Raw genomic sequence first — 24,965 nt, 5'->3', positions numbered from 1 at the left:
TACAAACATACTTAGCCAACTTATCTTTGATAAACGGGCCAAACACGTTCACTAGAAAAAAGATAGTCTCTTTAATAAATGGTGCTGGGAAAGTCGGCTCTCCACATGCTGAAAACTAAAACTAGACCCATGCCTATCACCCTGTACTAAAATCTAAATGGATCCAAGATCTAAATATTAAAACAGAAACAGTAAATCTATTGGAAGACAAAGTAGGTAGAAATCTTAAAGTCATGGGGGTAGGTATAGAATTCATGAACAAGAATCAAACTGCATGCAAAATACCTCACAGAATCAATAACTGGGATCACCTCTTATTAAAGAGTTTTTGCATGAGAAATCTCCAGCATAGTGAGAAGAAAATCGACAAACTGGGAAAAAAAAATCTTAATGAACTGTCCCTCAGACAAAGGACTTCTGCCTATAACATATAAAGAATTTTTAAAAATCAGAACCCTGAAATTCAAAGACCTAATCCAAAAATGGGCATCTCAGATGAATATACACTTCTCAGATGAAGAAATACAAACTGCAAATAAATACATGAAAAAATGTTCAGCATCATTAGTCATTAGAGAAATGCAAATTAAAACAATACTGAGATTCCATCTCTCTCCAGAAAGAATGGCCAGGATAAAGAAAACTAACAAATGCTGGAGACGCTGTGGGGAAAAAGGAACTCTCCTGCACTGTTGGTGGGAATACCGATTGGTGCAACCACTGTGGAGGTCAGTCTGGAAGTTCTTCAAAAAGCTGGGATTGCAAGTCCATTTGATCCAGCTATTCCACTTCTGGGCATATTCCCAGAAGAACTAAAAACATCATATCACAATCATGTGCACCCATGTTTATAGTAGCACAATTTGTAATAGCCAGATCTTGGAAACAACCTAAATGCCCACCAACTGATGAATGGATAAAAAAGCTGTGATATTTTTTTACAATGGAGTACTACTTTGCCATAAAGAATGATCATATTGAGATATTTATAAATAAATGGATATAACTTGATACTATATTCATAAGTAAAATAAATCAAACTCACATGTGTAAATACCATATCGTCTCCCTAGTATAAGAAATGGTAAGAGTACATAAGATACAAAAACTTAATAAATACAGTGAAAGGATAAGAATCTGCTTAAAGGGGGAAAATAGTATCTTAGGAAAAGGAGGAAAAAGAAAAAGGGAAAACAGAAAATATCTAAAATTATATAAACACACAGGATAGCTACAATGAGTGTGCTACAAATGTGTAAGTTCTTAGAACAAATGGGGCTGGAGATTTAGCTCAGCGGCATAAGCGCCTGCCTTGCAAGCAGGCAGTCGTGAGTTCGATCCCGGTACCGATAAAAAAGAAAAAGACCAAAAAAAAAAAAAAGTTCTTAGAACAAAACAGTTAACATTCACAAGTTTGGAACAATTGTGCATGTTAGTGTATAGTGATCTGAGAAATTCTTGAAGATCATTATGTAAAATAACAACCCTAGGTATGCTCCTAACCACTTGTTTTGAAGGTCTATATTATCAGTGTTTTGAGCTATTTGCTACTGTTATTTATTTGTCTTTTTTGTTTCATGTTTTTCTAGGAATTTGTTTTGATTTGTTTTGTTTTGTTTTTCCCTCTAATAAAGGATAGGTATACATGTAGAGGTTCATACATGCATGGAACTTCTCCTAAATAGTTTATGAGAATCGATTATATAATACACGATTCAATGAACAGCTACTTTGAAGAAAAAGAGACATTATAGTATCCATTGCTGATTCCTTATCATCATGCTGTGAAATCCAGTAATGCCATTATTCTTTGTTCACAGTGATTTTAGTCTGTTTTGTTTTGTTTAATTTCAACTTACATGAAGGTGTGGACAGCTATTTTTAAGAGAACAAGAGACACTATGGCAGCCATTGTTGATTTCTCTATCATCTAGTTTTGAAGGCCTATAATGCTTCATCATTCTGTTTCTGATCTGTTTAATACTATTTTGTTTTGTATGAATTCATTGTGTGTGAAGATATGGACAACTATTTAGAAGAAAACAAGAAACACTATGATAGCCAGTGATGAGCTCCTGTTATCTTGCTTTGAAATCTGCATCATTTACATTATTTTCTTCTGATCGGCTTTGTTCTGTTTTGTTATGTTGAGTTTTACCCTCTTTAAAATAAAATTTAAGAAAAGTAAAAAAATAAAAAAACTATAACCTGAGCAATTATATTTTGTAACATCTTCTGTTAATCCAAAATATTTGTAAATTAAAAAAAAAAAAACCTAAGGTACCTGGTATCTAAACTGTTACTTGGAAGACTTGAAGGATTTCTTAAGAAGACTAACTTCAGATGATTATAGACACTCTTACCTTGAAAAGATTGTTTGGCTCTATCCACTAGTTCATCAATAGGATAACTGGCCAAATTTCCTCTGGCATGTTTAGTTTTGCAGTAGGTACAAGCATTGAGACACCTGTTCAAAGAATGGCAATAAATAAGACTCAAAGCTTTAAAGACAGATTATACATAACATAGCAGGTACCAAAAATGTACCTAATGTATAGGAAAGTTACAAAAAAAATTATCTGCATGTCTCATCTTTATTTTATTTCCACTAAGCAATCTGCAATTCTTTTGAGTTTCTAATTACTGAAGACTATTTCTAAAAATCATAGTATTATCTTAAAATACACATACTCATGAGGAACAAATTACAGATGCTTACAATAACTAATCAAAAGTAATTCAAGACACTTTTTGTAAGCTATTGACATTTGTTCATATACCTAGAAAGTTTCAGGATTGCTCATACATGCCTTTTTATTACAAATGAGAAAGCAGTCATTAAACTATCAAGTAATGATATAAGAATACAAGTACAACATAAAAAGACTTCCTTAAATTTTTCAGGTATTATTTTTCACTCCTTGAACTCAGAAATTAAAACGTCTACTGATATTTCTTGGAATTGCAGTAGTCAAATTAAAAAAGTAAAATGACAGTATTAATTTTTAAAAATTAAGACTTCTTTTCCAGTAAGTTTATAGAAATGATTTTTAAAAACTATCTTTTTTCACATATAAATGTTGATTTTAGTCTTGGAGTTTAAAAATATAATGCAAATTTCTTATTATAAGAGAGAGAATCACAACATTTAAAAAAGTTCTAGCCCCGTATATTGGCACACACAGTAATTCCAGCATACCGGGAGGATTAGACAGGAGGATCAAAAGTTTAAGAACAGCCTAATGATTTAATAAGGTCCTGTCTCACAAACAAACAAAAAAACATAAACTTAAAAAACAAGGTAGATGGAGGGGGTTGTGGATATAGCTCAGTGTGAAGTGTCTGGGTTCAATCTCCATTAAGAGCAAAGAAAACACAAAGTCCCATGCAAAACTGATGTGATTCAGCAACAATGAAAGAAGAGGAGCACTGATCTAACTGAAATCTTAAGAGCTGAACCTGACTAACATGTAATTTTATTGATATATGACAATAAAATGTGTAGACCTCACTGTGCTCCACAGTCAAACAGGGCACACTTAATTTCTGAAAATTTCTGAATGGAACCTTCATGTATAATAATGGACATATTACAATGTGTTTTACTGTTTAACCAAACACCTACCTAATCTTAAATTCTGACACTCTCTTCCTAACAATGAGCCATGGCCTCTGTCTTGGGAACAGGCTCTGCTCTCCACAGGCGTGTCATCTCTGTATAAAGTCCATCCTTTCCATCAGAAGGGAAAGGAGGAATCACTCCGGTTATCTTCTCTTATGGAGGATAACTCCCCTGTTCAGCCTGAGTGCCAAGCTCAAATAATACTGTAAATATAACATCATCTCATTCAGCCTTCCAGAGTTACACATTTTATAGACGAAGAGTACCTCTAAACATCAAGTAAGTGGCTAGCTCAAGGTCAGGTCACAGTTGCAATTCAAACCCATGCTTGTGAGATTCCAAACTCCACGCAGAGTCCATATCAGGCCATCTCCCCACAGTAAATATATGTCAACATGCTTGTGCCAGGGGTGTGCTGTAGTGGGAGAGCACGTGTGTGGCACGTATAGGGCTCTGGGTTGGATTCCCAGCATCCCCCTCAAAAAGAATCCTAGCTACATACAAATCCAAATAATAATAAAGATAATCATCCAACCAGATATAATGCAATATAGCATATGTACAGTGCCATGACCTATGCTTATCCACCAGTGTACAAAACAGTGTGTTTAAAAATATATGTTTTTTTCCTTTGGTCTTTAGGAATCTAAAGACAGGCTTCTTGTCTCCTCACTGGCCCAAATTGTCACTTTCATCCTTGTCGCTGTCATCCAATTTCTGTCTTACTTCCTCCTGCTGGGTCTGTGACAAAATGTATCGCCTCATCTGATCTGTCATGTTCTTTCCAATTTAACAGATCGGGTTCTCCGAGCTGCGTATTGGGGCACAGGAAGCCCAACATTTTCTTTTGCCTTTTTCTCAAGTGTCTCCACACTCTGTCTACTCCCGGCAGTAGGCTGTGCCCTGCTCCTGGCATCCCCTTAGAACTGGCATTCACTCAGCTTGAATCAGCACCTACCAGGCAGTCTGCCTTCTCCACCTCCTAAGACCCAGTCAGGTCTTCTTTGTCCTATTAACAATGAGAGAAATATAATGGAAGCTACTACTATTTCTGACTTGGGCTGTTTCTGTACAGCAGTGGTCTAATGGGATACCAGCTGGGAAAAAGGGGCAGGAGAAAGAAAACAGAAACACATTTTAATCATTTATAATATAAATGAATTTATACACATGAATAACTTAGTATCGTATCGGCATTTATTAAGTGATCACTAAGTACTAGTTGTTTAATGTGATTGTTTTAAAAAAAATGTTGTAAGGAAATAATTACACGCTATCCTGTTCCAGGTATATCCTGCTTTGTGGAACAGATGTGTTGCTGATAACTTGTCTTAAAAGCCAACTATAGAAACCAATCATATTTTCCTACTGTCTTGCTTAATAAAGGTGGAAACATTCCCCACAGAAAAATCACTCATGAAAATGCATAAAAAGTTTAAATAAAACAAGCTGATATTTTAAAACATTTATAATAAAATAAGCCAGGAAATATAAATATTACATTAAGAATTCAAAATATTCTTCAGTAAATGATTCCCCTGGGTTTAATTAAAGTTGCTGATGTGATATATTTGGAGTCTGAACTCTTTATTACATAAAATGGGTTCTCTTATCCACAGCTATCAAAATAATGCTTCATATTAAATTTTTAGTATTTAATACTAGATTAAAGCAATTTTTTTCTACAGTGTACATTTCTTTAAGCATGCCACATTAGTACCAGCTCAAGCATTAACTTTTTTAGGCCTTACATTTAAAAAGGAAAGAAATTTTTTTACCATATAAGGGGAAAACATGCAGTGCCAAATCAGAAGAGAAATAGCTTTTTGATGCTTAAAAACAGTTTTCCCAACCAAGAACTGTATCGACCAATCACTTCAATACGTCAAGCTGAAAATAAAGAATTCACAATAGAAATGTTTGATAGTTTCAATTATCTGTAAACAATTAAATAATTGTTTAAGAATAAGAACACTGAGCCAGTTTCTTTAACCACCAGAAAACAAAAGATCTTTGACTGCTGAAAGCCAAAGCCAAAATGAGATGGCTGTTGAGCTGCAAGGAAGACACAGAATCCTGCAAGATAGAGACCGTGGCGATGAGGGATAACGCCAGCACGCCACCCTGCTGACCTCTGCCACGTGGATGCCTGCCAAGAAATAAGTAAAGGCTGCACAGCAGAGAGAGAGCGAACATTTCATTCAGCAGAAGAACCTTCTAGTCTTAAAAAGCATCTGTAGTGGGGCTGGGGATTTAGCTCAGCGGCATAAGCACCTGCCTTACAAGCAGGCAGTCGTGAGTTCGATCCCCAGTACTGATAAAAAGGAAAAAGACAAAAAAAAAAAAAAAAAAAAAAAAAAAAAAGCATCTGTAGTAGAATATTCTAAATTATACAAACTAAAAAATAAGTCTTTACTAATTATAATATTCCAAGATGATTTAAACATTTAACAAATCAATATACTACTTGACCACCTAAAGCAAATGAAAACTAAGTCATAACATATTCAGTCCTTTCTGAAAAATGAGTACCTTTAGCTATCACAAATTCTGAAATAATTTATGAACCAGAATTACACTTTTAAAAAGTCACCTCTACTAATAAGTATTTCTTTTTTGGAAGGAAAAAATAGAAAAGCCTACTGTGTCTCAAGTTTCTTTTTGTCTCCACTTCAGGTCAAGAATAAGTTTGAATATGAAAAAATTACTTAGACCCAGGCATTCATACTTTCAACCAGCATATTCCATTTGACTCAAATAACTTTATTCTTACTTTTAATCAATTGATAGAGTATAAGATCTTTCTCAAAGCATCAGATGTTACAGCAAGACTTCAGTAAGAGCTAAATCTAGGAAAAATCAATTGTGATCTGTCCTACTCCTCCACACTGAAGCATCATCAAGCAAAGGAGGACACCACCAGTCATATTCTGCTTCACTAAAGACACAATGACTCACTCTTTATAAGGATACATGATGACTGTGTTTATCCTAACAATCTCACTAAATTACAAATTACCAATGGAATAAGTGCATAGTTTACTACTGTAACATACTAGTCTGTAAGTAAAATATCAATAAAGCTCAGTGTTATTGGTAAATTCATAATGGACCAGACCAGTTATCAAGCCAATACTTGGCTACACAGCCAAGAAACATACAAGCAGAACAGTATCCAGGAAGATGGAGAGACAAGGGGAAAAAGGAAACCAGGAATTTGGAAGCCATAGGGCAGCGATGGTAAACCTTGTAGAGCTTCCAATGATAAACAGCTGGCTGTGGCATATATGCCACAGAATTGCCACCACTGGCATCGGGCAATAATATGGATCTTGCCAGGGAAAGGGTCATCACTCTTGTTTTAAAAGTCAGGAAGCTGCGAACAGGAAACTGAAGCTTGAAGATCACAACTTTAGACCAAGACCCCCTACAGAAGATAATCTTTATAGTGTACCAGAAAGCCTTCCTACCAAGAGAACTCCATCAAAAATCTCCCACTTTCAATATTAACTGTCTTTTAACAGTTTCCCAGAGCTTGGGATGTAACAGTACATTGGAAATGCACACACATAAAACTAAGTCACCAAATAGGGCACCAACTTTTTCTTTTGCCAAGTGAGGACATCATTTTTAAACTACCTTGAGCTGTATCATAATTTTAGTTAAGGAACAGCATAATTAAGACAAGATTGGGAATGCCACAATGAAGGCTCATGTGTATATCCACAAAAAAAACTTCTGGTTCTATTTTCCTTATACAACTCATTTCATCACAGACCAGCAAAAAACAATCAAAGTCTGCAGAATCTATGGCTGTGGGTGATAACATTTCTCCTGTATTTTCCTTAAATTTCTATGAAACTCTTGACAATGTAAGATGCACAAGAAAAATTATCAACAAAATGTCTGCTTTGACTGAATATATAGCAATTTGATGGAGACATAGAATAAGTACCATTAAGTGGCAGTGACAACTCTAGCAGGATTTTCAGAGTGTTCTATCTGTGCCTAGTGATTTACTCCCTGGGAGACAAAGTGTGCTACCCTCTTTGGCAACAACTGTCTTCTGAATGTGTTTACTATAAAACCTTGGTGAAAGAGGATAGGATTCTGTCCACTATAAAGTAAATATTTTTCCAAAATGTTTCTAGTGTTCCACCTACACTGTTATTTTTCATTTTCAAAGCATTAGCCACAGTCAAACTTTCAGGCTGAGATATTATCTATCTCTTTCAAAGAAAGCAATAAGAGAGAGCCCCAGTTGCCAAATACCACTGCCAAATATTGGCCTTCAGAGTTGGAGATCCCATACAAAGTGACTGTGCTACAGACTTAAATTAACTTACGAATGTGCAAGCTGAAAAGGAAATAGGGACTCTGATTTCCTGTTGCAGTTGAGGATATTTTTGTACAGTAAGCATAAAATCATGTATAAATATGCATGATCTATCCTTTAAAAATATAATTCTGCCACATAAGACACATTTCCAATATGGATGCTCCTAGATTTATGATGGAGTTATGTATCAATAAACCCATAGTTAAAAATACTGTAAATAAAAAATTGCATTTAGTGCCTCTAGTCTACAGAACATAACCCAGCAATACAGTGAACTTCAGAACATCAATTTGTCCCCCTTGTGATCACGTGGCAGACTGGTAGTTGCAGTTCACTGCTGCTGACCAGCATTACCAGAGTATAATAGCACAGAGCTGAGGAAAAGATCAAAGATCAAAATTTAAAGTATGATTTCTCCTGAATGCCTACCACATTCTCATCTGCATAAATGTCTTAGTTACTTTTCTCTCATTGCTGACACAAAATACTCAAAACAAAGTTAAAGGAGGATAGCTTTGTTTAGCTCACAGTTTACAGAGGTTTCAGACCATAATTGGATGGCTCCAAGGCAGGGTGGCCAGCAGAGGGGTATCCTAGAGCAGACAGTTCAGGACAGTGGAAGACAGCAAAAAAAGGCAAGCAAGCAGGGAAATGAGACAAGACTCTTTCTATCCCTTGTATTGTATGCAGGGTACCCACCCAAGCGCAAATGTAGAACTCGCACTCTTAATCGCAGCCAGAACTATGCCAAACCAATCAGTGGGATGATTTACTAATCACACACCTTTAATCCCAGCATCACACTCTAGATTCATCTACCTCTGAAAAAGATCCACGATTGCAAGAGGTTGTGGGAAGGACATCTATATACAAACCATAATAATAAATTTCAAAAATCCTAAATTAAACCATCATAAGTAGGGCAGCATCTGTATACAACGTTTTTAAGAAGTAGTAATAGATACTCTCTTTAAAAATACTGTCATTTGGGACTGTGGTAATAGCTTAGTGGTATAGCATGTACTTAGCATGAATACAGCCCTGGGTCTAATCCCTAGCACTCAAACAATAACCAGAACCACCACCAAGTTGAAGTATACACACGTAAGTCATAAAACTGCACACACAAACAGAAACACATCATTCCACCTCTTACACCCAACTATTTTTAATATACATATTAGAGGGTATTTGCTTTTTGGCTTGATTTTCATTTTAGGTACAGGTAACTGGCTCACCAGACTCACTGAACCAAAATCTGTAGGAATGTAAACGAGGCATATATATTTGTACAAAATGGCAATGTTATTATATGCCTAGGCTAGAACCAAAACTGTGAGATGATAATTAAAATAACATTTATTTCCCTTGAATTAGTAGCTAACACTCCTTTGCTATTAAACTGGCAAAAGAGAAGTCATATTTGCAAATACTATTTTAAAGGCCAACATATGGAATGTGATCTCTAGCAAAGACTTGCGTAGGGGTTAACCTGAAGACCCATCTAAGCTGTAAATTAAATATGCCAACTAAAAAATCTCAACATTGGACCTCAAAATATAGTTTAAAATAAAGAGCGTCAGCGAGGAGAGCTATTGTTTTTACTTCCTCAGTGGCTGTGGCGGCTGACGTCTGCCAAGGTGAAATCTTACAGGAAACACGGGTTGGAACTTATTCTATAGCATGTAACCAGGTACTCTATTTTGGCGCCCAGAATAAAAGGTATTGTTTTACTGCTGGTCAAAACATCCTGAAAAATGAAGGGAAAAATCTTATATTTCAAGGGTGTTGAAACAAGAAAGCTAACTTCAGATAAATTTCTAACCTGTGTGGGAAAAGAACTGAAATTGTTTGGGCCAAATAATGGTGTGAACGTCTACATAATGAAGAAAAATGATGCATTTCAACTAAAACAGAAAAGTAATTCTTAAGCATTCATGCAATTATCTACCATTTTTACTTCAACAAATTCTCAAATATGTGGGCCACCATTCTAATGAGTATTTTTATAACTTAAGTAGAATTTGAATGTCTATCTCTACCTTTTGAGATAAAAACAGGTCCAAGGGAAAATACCTTTATCAGAGAGAGAAAATACAGATGTAAGCACACTCTTATCATAAAGTCGTGACTTCAAGCTGCCATCGAAAGGTCTGTGAGAACAAAATGTTTCATCCATAGGTCTCAGTACACAATAGTTTAGGGTTCAAATAGCAAGTGACAAGCGGAGTCCCACAGCAAGATTACGGTTAAATTACAGTTCTAAGGTACAAGTAGAGGCTGCCTGCTGTAACAGAGAAATTTTCAGGCTCATAAAAAAGGTCCAGGTAAGGTCTCTTGCAATTGTAACTGATTATGAGCAGACAAACTAATGGTCTCCTTAGTTTTTAAGGGAGTTAATTTGCCAAAGAAACCACAAACAAACACCCTGCAGAATATCTACCTATGTGGTTCTCATGCATCAGATGCTCTGGGAGGTCTGGTCAGGGCAGACTGCTAGACTTCCTATTCTGATTTAAGAAGCCTGAAGTGGCAGCTGCAATTTACCATCCAACTGATGCTAATTTTGCTGGTACCATGACAGCACTGGTAGTCACAGTTCTAAGGCAACCTGTGATCTCTCACAGCCAACTCTGCATTAAATCAAGAAAGCTGCTGGACCCTTACCCCTCCCATGCCCAGGCTTCTTTCTCCTTCTTTGATTCTGCTTCACAAATCTGAAAGATAGGGAGGAAGGGAAGGAGAGAGGGAGGGACACACACACACACAAAGTTGCAGTCCCCAAAAGGATGGTGCTTTCCAAAGGACTTCGGACATGGCCCTGAAAACAATAAAAAAGACGACTTTTCTAGTCACTATCAAATGCACTAAAGAATTATGAAAGTAACTTCCTGTCAGTATAGAGAGTACTTAGCATGCCTAGATTATGAAAAATGACCAATGTATATTGTTTCCTATTGTTCTACATTTTGTTATTTCTTTTTATTGTGCTGGAAACCAAACCGCAGACCTCATGCCTACTAAGCCACACTCTATCATTGAGCCTACAATCCTAGCCATATTATCCTCCTCCTCTTTTCTGGAAAGGGTGGAGGAGGGTATGACAGAGTCTTGCTTTATAGTTCAGGTGGCCTTGAACTGTCCATCCTCCTGCATCAGTCTCCCAAGGGCTGGGATTAGGGCTATGGGATACCACAATCAGCTCTTATCCCTATTTTAAAATGGGAACTTGTATTGTAATTTCCTGGTCTTGCTTCAGTATTATGAAAGACATACATTATGAGTTATTATTCAGTCACAGGTTGCAAGATCATGAAGAGCTATTGCAGATGAGACAGCATTATGCATCATTCAGAGATCTTACTACTACATGAGATGCTGAGTGCCTCTGTTCAGGAAGTGGAAAGGATATAACCTGTAAAGGCCAGCTTTAGATCAGGTCATGTATGTGACAAAGAATATACATGGCTGCTTGGGAGTAAAAAGTGACCTCTAGTGCATGTTATTAGATTCCTACCCAGGACTTATCCCCATGGTGCTTTTGTTCAGGAATCTATTCTTCTCTCATGCAGTCTATAAAGCTCAAGAGAAATGAACCATAGCACTAGCTTTGAAGTAGAGCATGACTAATCAAAGGGAGGTCTCTTTTCCAATAAATGGTGAGTTCAGGAACTCAGACATATGCCAACTAACACATAGCATTTTTATACAAACTGTAATTAGTTCACAAATGAACGTGGGACAAAATTTCTATCTTTGAAATGTGTTCCAAGATTTCAGAGAAAACACTAATTTTAAGACAGTCATTTCTTTTACAGATGTGACAAGTTTGCACTCAGGACCATTTGATTGTCACCTTGTAAGCCAAAGGAGGTCTAGCCAAAGAAATCACAGGAAAATGCAAGCCAGCCACTGAATTAAGGTATAGTTCTTAACTTCAAGTTATACAAGTCAATACATTTCATTCTCATTTGGTTGTCTATAATCTACAATTAAAATATATGGGTAAGTAGCTAATATATTTACTAAACTCCATAGAAATTTTCAGAAAAACAACTAAGAGTGCTACCACTGTAATTTTATAATGTCTTTAACCTCAACCCTCTTCCTTGCATTTGTAATCTTTCTAAATGCCAACTTTGAGACATGCCTTTGCTAGGTTACATGAAAATTACAAGACAAGCAGAGTCCTTGCTGTCAAATTATAAAAGTAAAACAGGGTAGGTATACCATGGGACTCAATAAAATAGACTGTGCAGAGAATTTGCTAGGTTTCTAAATTTGAGGTTTTGCTATGATTCAAGAATCGTAAGGAAAAATTCAGAATTTGAAACAACTTCAAGAATCTTCAACCTTGTTTTATAAATCAATGAAAACTGAATGACCCAGCTAATGAATTAGAAAAAAGCCCAAAGATTTCTGAAGTGCAGTTTAATACTTACACACCAGCTTTTCTTGGCCAACAGCAGCACTGAGCTACACCCTAGTTCCACTGACAATAATAACCTTTGGTAGGAAAAAAGAAAAGATGGGGAGGAGAACCAGAGGGATATAGTACGGATCACAACAGTGCTATTGGAAAAATTTTTGTAGGAATTTTTTGGTGAAATGAGGAAATAGGTAGACAGGTGAGAGTGAAAAGGAATCATTTAAGGACTAAATACTAGAATACTGGAGTACTTTGAGGCTCTGGTATATTCTAATGATTGACTTTAAAAAAAAGTATACACCAAACAAAATTCCACTGATGGTGGAATGCAGTGGATCTGCTGTGTAAAACAGTACACAGCTTAAAAAAAAAAACTGAATTACTGTATAGCCCAATAATTCAGTTTCTGAACCTATACACAAAAGAATTAAAAGCAGGAGTTTGATGTTTATGTAACAATGTTTGTAGCAAACATTATTCACAATAGCCAAAATGCATATATGGACCAAATGTTTCAAAGAAGAATGGGTAAAGAGAATATGAAAATACACACGCACACACACACACACACACACACACAATGGAAATAGTACTCAGTCTAAAAAATAAAATTCCAGTGTATGCTACACACTACGTAAATCTTGAGGATACTGTGCCAACCTAAAAAAAAAAGCCAATCATAGAAGGACAAAATTTATATGACTTCACTTATGATGTTACTGGCGCAGTCACATTCTAAAACAGAAAGTAGATTAATGATTATTAGGGACTGGGAAGATGGTGAGGTAGGGAATTATAGTTTAATGAGTACAGAGTTCCAGGTTGGGCAAATGAAAATGTTCTGAGATTAATGGTGGTGATGGTTACACAACAATAATAATGTAGTTAATGCTACTGAATTGCCCACTTAAAAAGTTTAAATGGCAAATTCTAAACAATGTATATTTTACTACAATAAAAAACAAAAGACTGGTTTAAAATATTGCATCACAAAAGCTTCACAAGGAAAATGAAATTCTACAATCTCAAGAATTCATGGATCACCTAAAGATAGTGGGTGAACTGCAAGTTATAAGGCCTGTTAAATTTCAACACAATTATGATGAAACAGAAACTTTAGTACTTTTTATAGAATTAGCTTTGTGTTATTCCTTTAATGATTGCCAACCAAATCCCATGCCTAAATATAATAAAAGTTTATTAAAACAGCAGAAATTGTTCTTCCTAATCCAAACTTGTCTTTCCCACACTAAAATAGACCAATAGTTATTCCACATTTGTTGTTTGTATTTCATCACTGTTTTCAGACAGAACAAGGGATCTGCTGCCTACACACCATTTCTCAGCATCAACACTCATTTTCTTATGCAATTTTAAGTTCTGTTGGCAGGTTACAAACATTTTTTCCAACCACAAACAAAACTTCTTTTGATACTCTAAGTGAATGTTCAAGGAAATGTTCTCAAATAAAAAGCCTATTTACAATAATAACATGGAAGTGCAGGAAAATCTAAGTGGTAACTCCATGAAAATTCTAGTTCTAGCAGAGAGACATGGGAAACTGCAGCTACCTCCTTGAAAAATAACCAATCCTTATGTCTTCAAAGAGGAACTTATCAAATATTAAAAGAACACTAAATGCAAACGCTAAAAACAAAAGCAGTGGTGGGAGACTATATTACTTGGTTTTCCACGCAATGCCATGGACAACTTTTTTTATATAAAGTTTAAAGAACTTACTTTGCAAAAGCTCTAGAGAATAAAAGTGTTTAGTTTCAACAGTTCATTTCTTAACAATGATAGAAAACTACCTTCTACTGCAAACCTTTAGCTTAAAAATTCAAATCCTAAAGCACACTTTGATACCTCATAAAGATTTCTTTGTTTTGAAAATCATTTGTATAACTAGACAATCACAAAGATGCTCTATGACAGATAAGATATATAGTAAGTACTTACAGGGTAGTGTCAGGTACTGTTGGACACACTTTACACATAATAATTAAATTAATCTTGAAAATGGAGTAGGTACCACAATTATTCTCTATTTTATAAAGATCAAACAGAGGTATGGAGATGTGAGATAATTTGACAAATATCACAAACATCATACAGCTGATTAAGTAGGGAGTCCAGACAGTCTGGCTCCAACATCCATGTTCTTAACCATTACACATACTACCTGTCATAACATACTGGAGAAATAAGATGATTTTGATAATGCTGAACGAGCTCTTTAATAACAGTATAATATTTCTCAGTTGTCTTTCTGATCATAGCATGTTGGAGATTTTGTTTTCTAACTATGAGCTATTGTCTCAAAACACTAGAAGTCACAAGAATAAATACACTAATGAAACCCTAGATGGTTGATACTGTCCATGATCAAGGAGAAAGTAAATCACATTTAAGAGCTCCTTTATAAATTTTTTATTAATTTTAAAATCAATATACAAATTTTAAAGCAAAGCCAGCAGGAAAGGACTAGGATAGTACTCTGCACAACAGAGAAATAAATGTATCAAATTTAAGGGAATTAAAAGCACAGACAACCAATCACACCTTTTATAAACAAACATACAACCAAAATTTTCAACATATTAAATACACTTCAAGATGTTTAAATATAGGTAAATTATCCAAAGTAATTAGAGACTTGAAGGAAGGACAGAGTGATTGGTATGACTCACACACATCTCCCAGCAAAACAAAACCACCAGACGTTTATCTCTTAAAAACAAGACACTGAGTTTGAAAGGAGCCTACCAAGCAAGAAATACCACGTGCGAGTCATACACACAAAGTGTCTAAAAATAAAAAGGGAGGTAGGCACATGAGTGATGACTTGGAAATCTGACCTTCTCTGAAATACACAATTCCATTTATAACTTCCAAAATAACTTCAAAACACCTGAAAATAGCATGTTTCACAAGACAAGGCAGAAAAGGCTTAGAAAGATACTTTGTAAGTCACAGGAAAAAATATATTACTCTTTGTAAGACACTACTATATTTAGAGAGAGAAACTAAAATTTTGATATTCTTTGAGTGGGTCCTCTTTCTGCGGACTTACACAGGTCAACCTTTCTCTCCTTAAACTCCAGGCTAAGCTTACTAGTTAGACAGTTGATCTCTACTGAGAAACTCCAGATTTTCACTCACAGGATAAAACCTGCAGATAGCCTGAAGGTTGTCATATCTATTTACACATGGATTCTGCTTGAACAAGCTGTGAAATAATCATGTGTAGAAGACCAGTTCTCCTGAAAGCAAATTCAGATCCCATCTGTGGGTAAACAGAAAGCTAACATTCCTCAAAATAATATAATGTAATAATCTCCTCAAAATGCTCTATAGAAAACAGCACCAAGAGGAAACACAAATCCAACACAGAAACGCTATAAAAATAAAATTGCTAAGCCAGGCATGGTGGCAATACGCCTGTAATCCCAGCACTTGGGAGATTCAGGCAGGAGGATCATTGTGAGTTCGAGACCAGCCTGAGCTACATAATAAGCTCAAGAGTAGCCTAAACTGCACAGTAAGACCCTGTTTCAAAGACACACACACACACACACACACACACACACACACAAAGATGCAGTGGCGCTGGGGGCCAGTTTATGCAGCCTGCACATACTTGAAAATTGGCAATATTTTATGTTACAACTAATCAACTAAGGTTAATATCAATAAAAATGAACCACTGAAAATTCATTAATTATACTCACATTGTCAACCACAATTTTTTAAGTATTTACAGTAAATACAGCCTGTCACTAAGGGATATGCTTTCATGTCACAAGTACTGCCAAGAGAAATCAAGACATCCTTTAAGAGTTTACCAGAGCTATTAGAACAGCAGAGGGCATGACATAGTATTGTTAATTACAACTAAATTACAAAACAAAACCCAACAAAACACTGTCTACTTCTATATGTACTTTGTTGTAGACTAGTAATGATCCTTCATAAACTAGTACCTGCCCACACCGTGAGCAAAACTGAGTTACAGATCTATCTGGTTAACTTCTCTCTTAGAACCGTGGTTCTGAGAACCACACAGTTTGAACAGAACTCAGTGTGAAGACTAGGTTTAGTAAATCAAGTTCCAAATTACCTTGCTGTTTAAATCATCCAATGAAGATATCCTAATTAGGAATACAAAATATGTATACAAAAGTGAAGTGATCCTGGAGAGAAGGATGGAAAGGAACAAAGAGAAAGGAAGAAAGGCAATCGGAAGAGGAGCTAGCTAGCACCTGAAGGAAAGAAAGACTGAAGGGTAAACAACAATTAAAGATCCTACCAAGAAGTCAAGAGTTGGTATTTGCTCTCTCCAGCCCATTCATTACAGAATTTGACCAGAATTATTAACTATTACCACCCATCTCCTAGGAAAGATAATACACTTTGCTTCGTTCTAATTATCACAAACATCCCTTTAATAGTTGAGAGTTTTTTAAACAGAAATAAGTAACCTATGGCATTTCTTCCAGCTGGCACTAATAAAATTATGCCATACTTGGTAGTGCCTCTTGACCACAGATTGTAAAGCGGCCTCCATGATCCTGCCCTCTGGAATTCATGTGCTCCATATCTTTCCCCTGCAGGTGTGAGCAGGATCTGTGACTTGCTTCTAATCAATAAAATATGACAAAGGCAATGAGATGTCACTAGCATGATGCAAGATCATAACATATGACTGGGGAGGGAATTCTTCTCTGGCTGTGAAGAAGCATGCTGTCACAACGTGGTTGCCATGCAGTAAAGACAGCACTGCAACGAACTGAGGGCAGCCACCAGCTGACAGCCCACATGAGACTCAAGCCTTCAGCAGCCTGTGAGAACTATATACTCCAATCAGGCCCGGAAATGGCTCTGTCCTCAGTCATGACCTCAAGTGAGACTACAGCCCTTACAGACACTTTGACTGTGGCTTGGCAGGAGATCTGAACTGTGCTGAGACCCAACTTTCAGGAACGAAAGTGACATCAGTGCATTTTTAACACCTATATTTGGGAGACTATTGCTCCCCATCAATAACTAATAGAGGACCTTAACAAGTGTCAAATCATTCAGCTTCTATGATCACTCCATGGTCAGAAGAACATGGCTCTTCTGAAAGAGTTCAAGAGCTATCGTGCTCTTTAAGCTTCACCATGAGCGAGACAGCCCACTGCATGGGTATGAGTATCAGAAGCAGGAATGGATACAGCCCTTTTGGGAGGTCTACACCACATTAAACCAAAATGATCTGGAAACCAGCTACTTGAACTACCCATCTTGGTCGACCACAAAAATACCCCAGCATAGTGCTCTGAGTTGTGATCAGCATTTTATTATGCAATATTAAAACAAACTAGAGAATATCAGAAAGAATCCCAGATGAGTACTTCTTGTGCCACTTCACCTGAATTCCATAATTAGAGAGGATCCACTCTGCATATGATGTCATGTCATCAGTTAGAAGGCTCTAAGGAAGAGAGACAACAAGGGCACAAAAACTATACATAAGAAAGTATGACAAGGAGCACAGGGACAGCAAAACCAAGAAAGGACACAGCAGCAGCTGAAACCAAGAAAGGCTTCTGGAAGGACACAGCTCTTTAGTGCAGCCTTGAATACGAAGGTAGCGCTTCACACATGGACACAAAAGGGAAGGAGAGGAGCGGCACTCAGTTCACTGAAGGAAACTGTCACAAGTTTTGTCTGTGCCGGAGAGAGGGAAAGAGGAGCAGGGAGAAATAAAACAAGACTGCGAGGGCATGTATGAAAGCAGAGGCTACCAAAAGAAGCAGGCTGGAGAGGAGCTGGAACAGGTGTACATTAGAGGTATGCATTTTTCAGGATCTATAACAAAATTTTAAACACGATGGGTCACAGAAAATGATGGTATTTGCTGCATGGCCCACTGTTGAGAGATGCTGGTATCCAGCTGCCACCCACAGGGCCGGACTTACAGGTGGTCCAGTTTGGTAGGCAGAATGGGACTGAATGAGGGCCTAAAGTACTCAGTGACATTTCAACTTAATCCCATGCAAACTTCCTTTTCAGTGCTGCTTTTGACAGTGTACAAGTAAATCGACTCAGTAAAGACAGATGTATTAATTCATAATCTAATACATTCTTGTTCACATATTGTGTTTTATTAACACTACTTCATCTGGACAACTTTTTAAATGCTATATAAGCTATATTGCAAAACATTTTACATCATAAACTCACAGGCTAGCACACTTGTCCTATCAAGTATTAGATAGCAAATATAGTAGCCTGATAATCCTTATTTCAACTGCTAGGTTCTGTTGTTGTAGAGCAGAACTAGCCATAGCCAACATATAAACAAAGGAACATCACTGTGTTGCACTGAAACTTTATTTACAAAAACAATGAATGTGTTTGGCTTTGGGCCATAGTCTATAGACCTCTAATGTATGTTTTCTTGCACTAATTTACTTTTTAAATGAATAAAGTGCAACTCTTTTCTGCATATTAGCTTATGATATAATTATATCAGTGTTTAAGGAAGTTGTATTGCATATCTGGTATCAAATTCCTTTTTTACTGCCAATTTAATAAGATATCTTCTAGAATAAGATGAGAATGGTATACATTTTCTGTACCTGTTCTTTTTTGCTAGTAATTGTTTACCTACCTGTCTGTCCCTCAGAATCTAAACTCCAGGAACACATGGACCTTATTCTTAGCCCAACACTCTGAGTACGTTAAACTAAACCCAGCACCTCCATAAACAATTTTGCATTAAAATTTTGGATGACTAAGGGAATGAAGCATTCCTTTACTATATATATATATATATATATATATATATATATATATATATATAAATTTTTTAAATGTTCCTATTTTCACACAGTGAGAGAAAGGCCAGACTTGGGCTTAACTTTGTTGAAAACCAGGATGATAGTCCTCATGAATAAGGCATGGCCCCATGGAGCTGGTAATAGAGAAATCACACATAAATCTTCACACAGGGACAAATCTTCTTTCACACAGGGACAAGGCTAAACCATTTTTATGGCAAATCAGCCCAGTGGTTTATAATATCAACTTATTTTACAAGCTTTGAAACCTTAATCAAATATATTTTATAATTACTATTCCCCTAATCTATGAATCTAGAAAAATGTAAGTCATAAACTTCAGAGTATTGATAAGAAGAATAAATAAGTAAATATGTCTGAATTACTTATAAAGGCTTGGAACACTGTAGGTATTCATTCATGATAATGATGATTAAGTCAAATGGTTTTTAGGCATCAAAACACAACCACCAACTTCTGCAAGAACATGGTGGATAGATAACAGCAGCTACGGAGGCTCTCTGAGATAGCCAGCTTAGAATCCAGGAATGGTGCGGTGTGAGGAGTCCTAACCAGGGGAAGATATACCTTGGCGACCCAGAAACAAACTAAGCTGAGAGAAACCAACTGGAAATGCAATCCTGATGCTATAACTGGAACAGATAAAATCTCAGCACCAAAGCTGAAACCCGCGCCTCTGGAAACTGCGATTTGAATTTCCTACTGCCGCTGCTGTGTCTGAATCTGCACAGCAGGGAGAGAGACTCACAAAAGACAGCTCTGAGAGCAGGAATCAGCAAACAGAGTTGAGAGTGGGACTGGCGGGGAGCCCTGCATCGACCTGTGGTGAGTGAGAGGAACGGGGACCCTTCCATAGACTAGGAGGCTCCAAAAGAAAACATTCTGGGACGGGGCAGACTAGCCGGAACAAGGCGCTGCAGTGACTTTAGTTGCATATTGCCCTCTCAAGCAGGATTGGTGGGGAGCGCTTGATCTGGGTGATGCTGTGGATTAAGACTCAGTAGGCTAGCCCCAACCAGGTCCCTACGCCTGGAGGTGCACCCTAATGCAGTGAAGCCTTCAGAAGGTTGACCTGGAGGGGAGGGCCCAGTAGAGGCTGCCCAGGTCTGTGTCTCCCTAGTACACTGCAGTGGGCAGGAACACCTAGCCAGCGCAATTCAAACAAACTGTAACTGACAAAGAAAGAAACTGGGCCTCCTATATATGCTTGTATGGATGGAACAAAAAGTATGGGAAGAGGAAGCAACAAGAAAGGGTCCTCAGTCCCGAATCCTAAGAACACTGATCCAGGAAAGGTAAAATACAATGGAGAATGAGGACAGAAAACATGCAATATCAGACACGGCACCAATAGACATAAAGTGTTATCTCCAGAGCCTCATAGACGAGTTCAAAAGTGAAGTATTTAACCAAGTAAAGCAAGATATAAGTAGAAAAGTTAGAGAAATGCTAAGCACCGCCAAAGAAAAAACATGTGGAATGTGAGAACAGAAAAAAGGGGAGAACTGTTTGATGGAGGAAATAGAGAAAACGTAGAATATGTGAAGCAGGTTCAAAGAGATAAGCAGGAAACTAAAAACTCTACTGAAAGCTAGCATAACAGCTTGAAAGAAACTAAGGATAGATTATATGAACTGGGGGACAGATTTGTAATGTAGGAGCATGAAAGGAAAAACTTCTTAAAAATATAAGGAAACAAGCATTAACAATACAAAGCCTAGAAGATAGTAAGAGGATCTATAACCTAAGAATTAAGAATGTAAAGGAAGAAGCAGGGATACAAACAAATGAACTGCATAGGATATTCACAGAAATAATCAAAGAGAACTTCCCTAATACGGGAAAAGGTAAAGATACTCAGATCTATGAGACATACAGGACCCCAGCCACCTACAACCCAAACAGAACTACACCCAGGCATATAATAATCAAAATTCCAGAAATCTAATACAAGAACAGAATATTAAAAGCTGTCAGAGACAAGAAACAGTTCACCTACAAGGGAACACCCATCAGAATTACAGCAGATTTCTTGGCACAAACCATCAAATCACGAAGAGCGTGGGACGAAGTAATTCAAGCTTTGAAAGACAATAACCTCCAGCCAAGATTGATATATCCTGCACAACTGTCCCTAGAAATTAATGGAAAAACAAGGTGCTTCCAGGATAAAGAAGAACTGGGGGAATTTGCAACACCAATTCAACTACAGAGAATGCGGCAGGATATTCTAAAAAAAGAAAAATACCAAGATTCCAGAAACAGTGGCAGAGAGGCCACAATGAATGGAGCAGAAAACAAAATGAAGAAGACAAACTGACAACTAATGACAGAAAAAGTGCTCACCAGAAATGAGGCAGAGAAGGCTGAATGGTATAAACAGCTATTTTGGAGAAAACAAGACATCATAATAGCTAGTGCTGATTTAGTATCATCTGGTTTTGAAGTGCCATCAAGCTTTTGTTCTTCTGTCTCCATCGGTCTTAACATGTTGTATCTTATTGGATTTTATAAATGTGATAATATAAACAAAAACTTTTATAGACAAGGAGATTATACAGAAACCATTGTTTATTTTCTATTAGTTGATTCTAAATACCCTGTAATACTGTCATTCTCTTGAATGATTTTACATTGTCTTAATATGTTTGATGCTACAGTATATGAAGTTATACTCAAAGATTTCAAGGAAAGAGACACTATGGTAACTACTTTTATGTCGGGACATTTTGCGGTGAAACGCTATTTTGCTTAAATGGTTATGTTTTGACCTGCGCTGTTTTGTTGTTATGGCCTCTTTTATCTCAATCTCCTTTTTTTATTATTTACTTTTTTATTTTTATCTTTTTAACTAAGGGAAAAATAAATAAAAAATAGCAGGATATATTATAGTAACCCACTTTGATCCTGTTTATTTGATTTGAAACCCTGTATTGCTCTCACCATCTTGTTTTGACTTATTTTACTCTATTCTCTTTTACTCTATTCTATTCTAGTACCAAGTTAGAAAGTAAAGGCAACAACTGTGAAGACAATAAGATGCATTATGACGCCCATTCTAGTTGACTATTATCTTCTTTTGAAGTCCTGTAATGTCTCCAATGTTTTGGTTTTATTGGTTTTGTTCTTTATTGTTATGTTCAATTTTATTATAACTGGTTATATAGGCAATTCTTTTTAAGATAGCAAGAGTTATTATGGTAACCATTGTTGATCACCTTGTATTTTGTTTTTACATTATGTATTATGTCCATTCTTTGATTTGACTGACTCTGTTTTGTTATGTCACATTTGGTTTCACTCTCTTCAAAAGAAGTAGTAAGAACTGTGGAAGTAATAAAACCCAAAATGTGTAATTATTGTACAGAAGAGAGGAAAAGAAAGTGCTCTAAAGCATATAACTGTATGTATATTTAAGTATATAAGCTAGATAACCATATTACTGAGTTTTGTTGGATCACTGAACAGACCTGTTTGCAGTCTCACTGTTTGAATGTCCACTTCATATGCCTTAATTTTGTAACTTGAACAACTATTTCTAAGATGACAATATGTAATCTAGTAACTAGTGAGTTCCTACTGTTTTTCTCTGAAATTCTGTATAACTTATACCCTTTTTCTGTTCTTTTTTTTTTCTCCTTTAATAAAACTAAAAAAAAAAAAAAAAAATCACCACCACCACTGCCACCCCACGATGTGCCATGGGAGACAACACACCAGGCATTGACCATGAAAAGAACAGTCCTAAAGCTTCAGGGCTTCCAGGTAGAGGTGGTCTCTCCCTAGCGGGTCAACAGAGTAACTAAGCAGACTTCATATCTGGGTGACAACACTGTTTGGGGATGGCTTCTAGCTGAGAGGGTGGCCCACAAGCTATCTTCTTATATACAAGAAAAACCAACCTTTAAACTCTTTTAGCATCACCGCTATCTTATGTCTTAAAAAATTGTAAAGCAGCATATAAAACGTTCATATATTGTTCACACTTTGCATTTATTTTCAAGTATAGAAGAGTCTTATTTGTTTGCCAATAAAAGCTTTTACAGCAACACAAGACAGATGCAAGTCATCGTTTTTGCTAATCTTAAGACAATATCTACTTGGTTTGTTTTTTCTGTCACTAGGAATACAGAAGACAAAGCCCTAAATGAACACAACCAAAACATGCTTTGCCAATAAAAACTTATTGCTACTTCTATCAAAAATTAAGAACTGTATTCACAGAGGTTTGCAATCACAAGAAACTTTAGGAGGCACATTTATAAGATATTATTTTAAAATATATTTATTTTGCCTATGAAGCTGAGGGAAATACTTGCTTAAAAACTAGCTAAAATTTCTTTGCACGGCCCAGAAAAGGTATCTTAGCCAAAAATATCCATTAATACTGCTCAAAGAAAATACTTTAGATAATCATGTAGGCTTGTAAAACATAGAAAAATAAAGCAATTGACATTACACCAACAGTTTGCAATAAACTATGTTAGTTGCTTGGAACAGGAATGAACAGAGAAGGCCCTTTTCAAATGGCACACTCAGAAACTGTTGGGAACAACTAGCTCAAGTGAAACATGAATGCAACAACTCTAGCTTGATCAAACACTATGGAAACACTCCTGGACCCATTAAAAACCTAGAGAATGAAGAGATTTTTCAAAAACCTTCCACATAACCTAATCCTAAACATATGCAATAATCAAAGTGCATCACAAAGGGAAAAACAACCCATCTCTTACTGCTAGCTCCCTTGGGTGTCCCATGCTCTCATGAGGACTTCACAGCAGCAGATGCACTTTTAATAAAAAACAAAAAAGGATCACTATGACACATCTACATAGCTAAAGAGATTTCAATTTACATGAATTCTTAAATGTCTGTGTAAGTTTAATTTTTTAATTTTTTGTTCTGTTTTATTTTGAATAGAGCCTTATAGAGTTAAGTCATTACTGGTAATTATACTTGTTTTTAGTGGTCATAATGTAAATCTGTAACTTTTTAAAAAACTAATTTCAAGTATATATAATGAAAAACAATGTTAGCTCTATTTTAACAGGACGAATCTCATCACTTTTTAAAACAAAACATTCAGCCAGAGAAGATTATTGGTGAACACTTGAATTGCTACTTAAAATAACTTCTAATGTTATAAAACTTCAGGCTTATTGTCTCACAGTATATAATGACTAAAGTAAAAATGTGAGACCCATGGCATTACTGTCATTGTTACAATTTCTAGAATTCAGTCTAGAAACATTCAAGGTGAAGGTACTTCTAACTCAAATTTGAGACTCATTATGTAAACGAGTGGTGGCAAACCCAAAGAACTCCTGCCACAGTGGGGACTCAGCACTCTCTGTCAGTACCCATTCATCATCCCAATCACCAAGCATTGGATAAGAGAGCACACAGGGCCAAGCACATGCTCAAACAAAAGTCGCTACATCAGATGATGACAGCATGAACCACAACTCTGGAGCATTTGCCGAGCCGTCAGTATTAGGTTTAGTTGCAGGTTGGTACTTTGCAATAAATAAGTGGGTTTGTGGTTGCAGTGTCAGCACTTGGTCTCTAAAAGGTTCTCCATCACTGATCTAACCCCGATGGCGACAGTGTGGCATTTATTCCCCCCGACCAAACAAGACTGTGAAAGCTCTAAGACAAGCCTCTGCTGAAGCAAGGACCCAATGGTTGGGCTGAAGGGAGCACCCTGGGAATACCTGGCCCCAC

The 24,965-nt window shown here is 36.5% G+C and overlaps 1 protein-coding gene across 4 annotated transcripts in view; it reads right to left on the bottom strand.

The window, feature by feature from the left end:
- Nucleotides 1-24,965, bottom strand: part of Cdkal1 (CDK5 regulatory subunit associated protein 1 like 1) — a 596,983-nt gene that overhangs the window by 321,582 nt on the left and 250,436 nt on the right. For all 4 annotated transcript variants that reach the window (XM_063259948.1, XM_063259947.1, XM_063259950.1 and 1 more), the window contains exon 8: nucleotides 2,364-2,467. In XM_063259948.1, coding sequence (XP_063116018.1) covers nucleotides 2,364-2,467 — 104 coding nt within the window. The remainder of the gene's footprint in view (nucleotides 1-2,363; nucleotides 2,468-24,965) is intronic.

Source organism: Cavia porcellus, unplaced genomic scaffold, assembly GCF_034190915.1.
Source record: "Cavia porcellus strain 051 isolate PalLab524CR breed Dunkin Hartley unplaced genomic scaffold, mCavPor4.1 scaffold_13, whole genome shotgun sequence".
NCBI classification, from domain to species: Eukaryota; Metazoa; Chordata; class Mammalia; order Rodentia; family Caviidae; genus Cavia; species Cavia porcellus.
The sequence above is the reverse complement of the archived record's forward strand: the minus strand, read 5'-3'. Positions and strand labels throughout refer to the sequence as shown.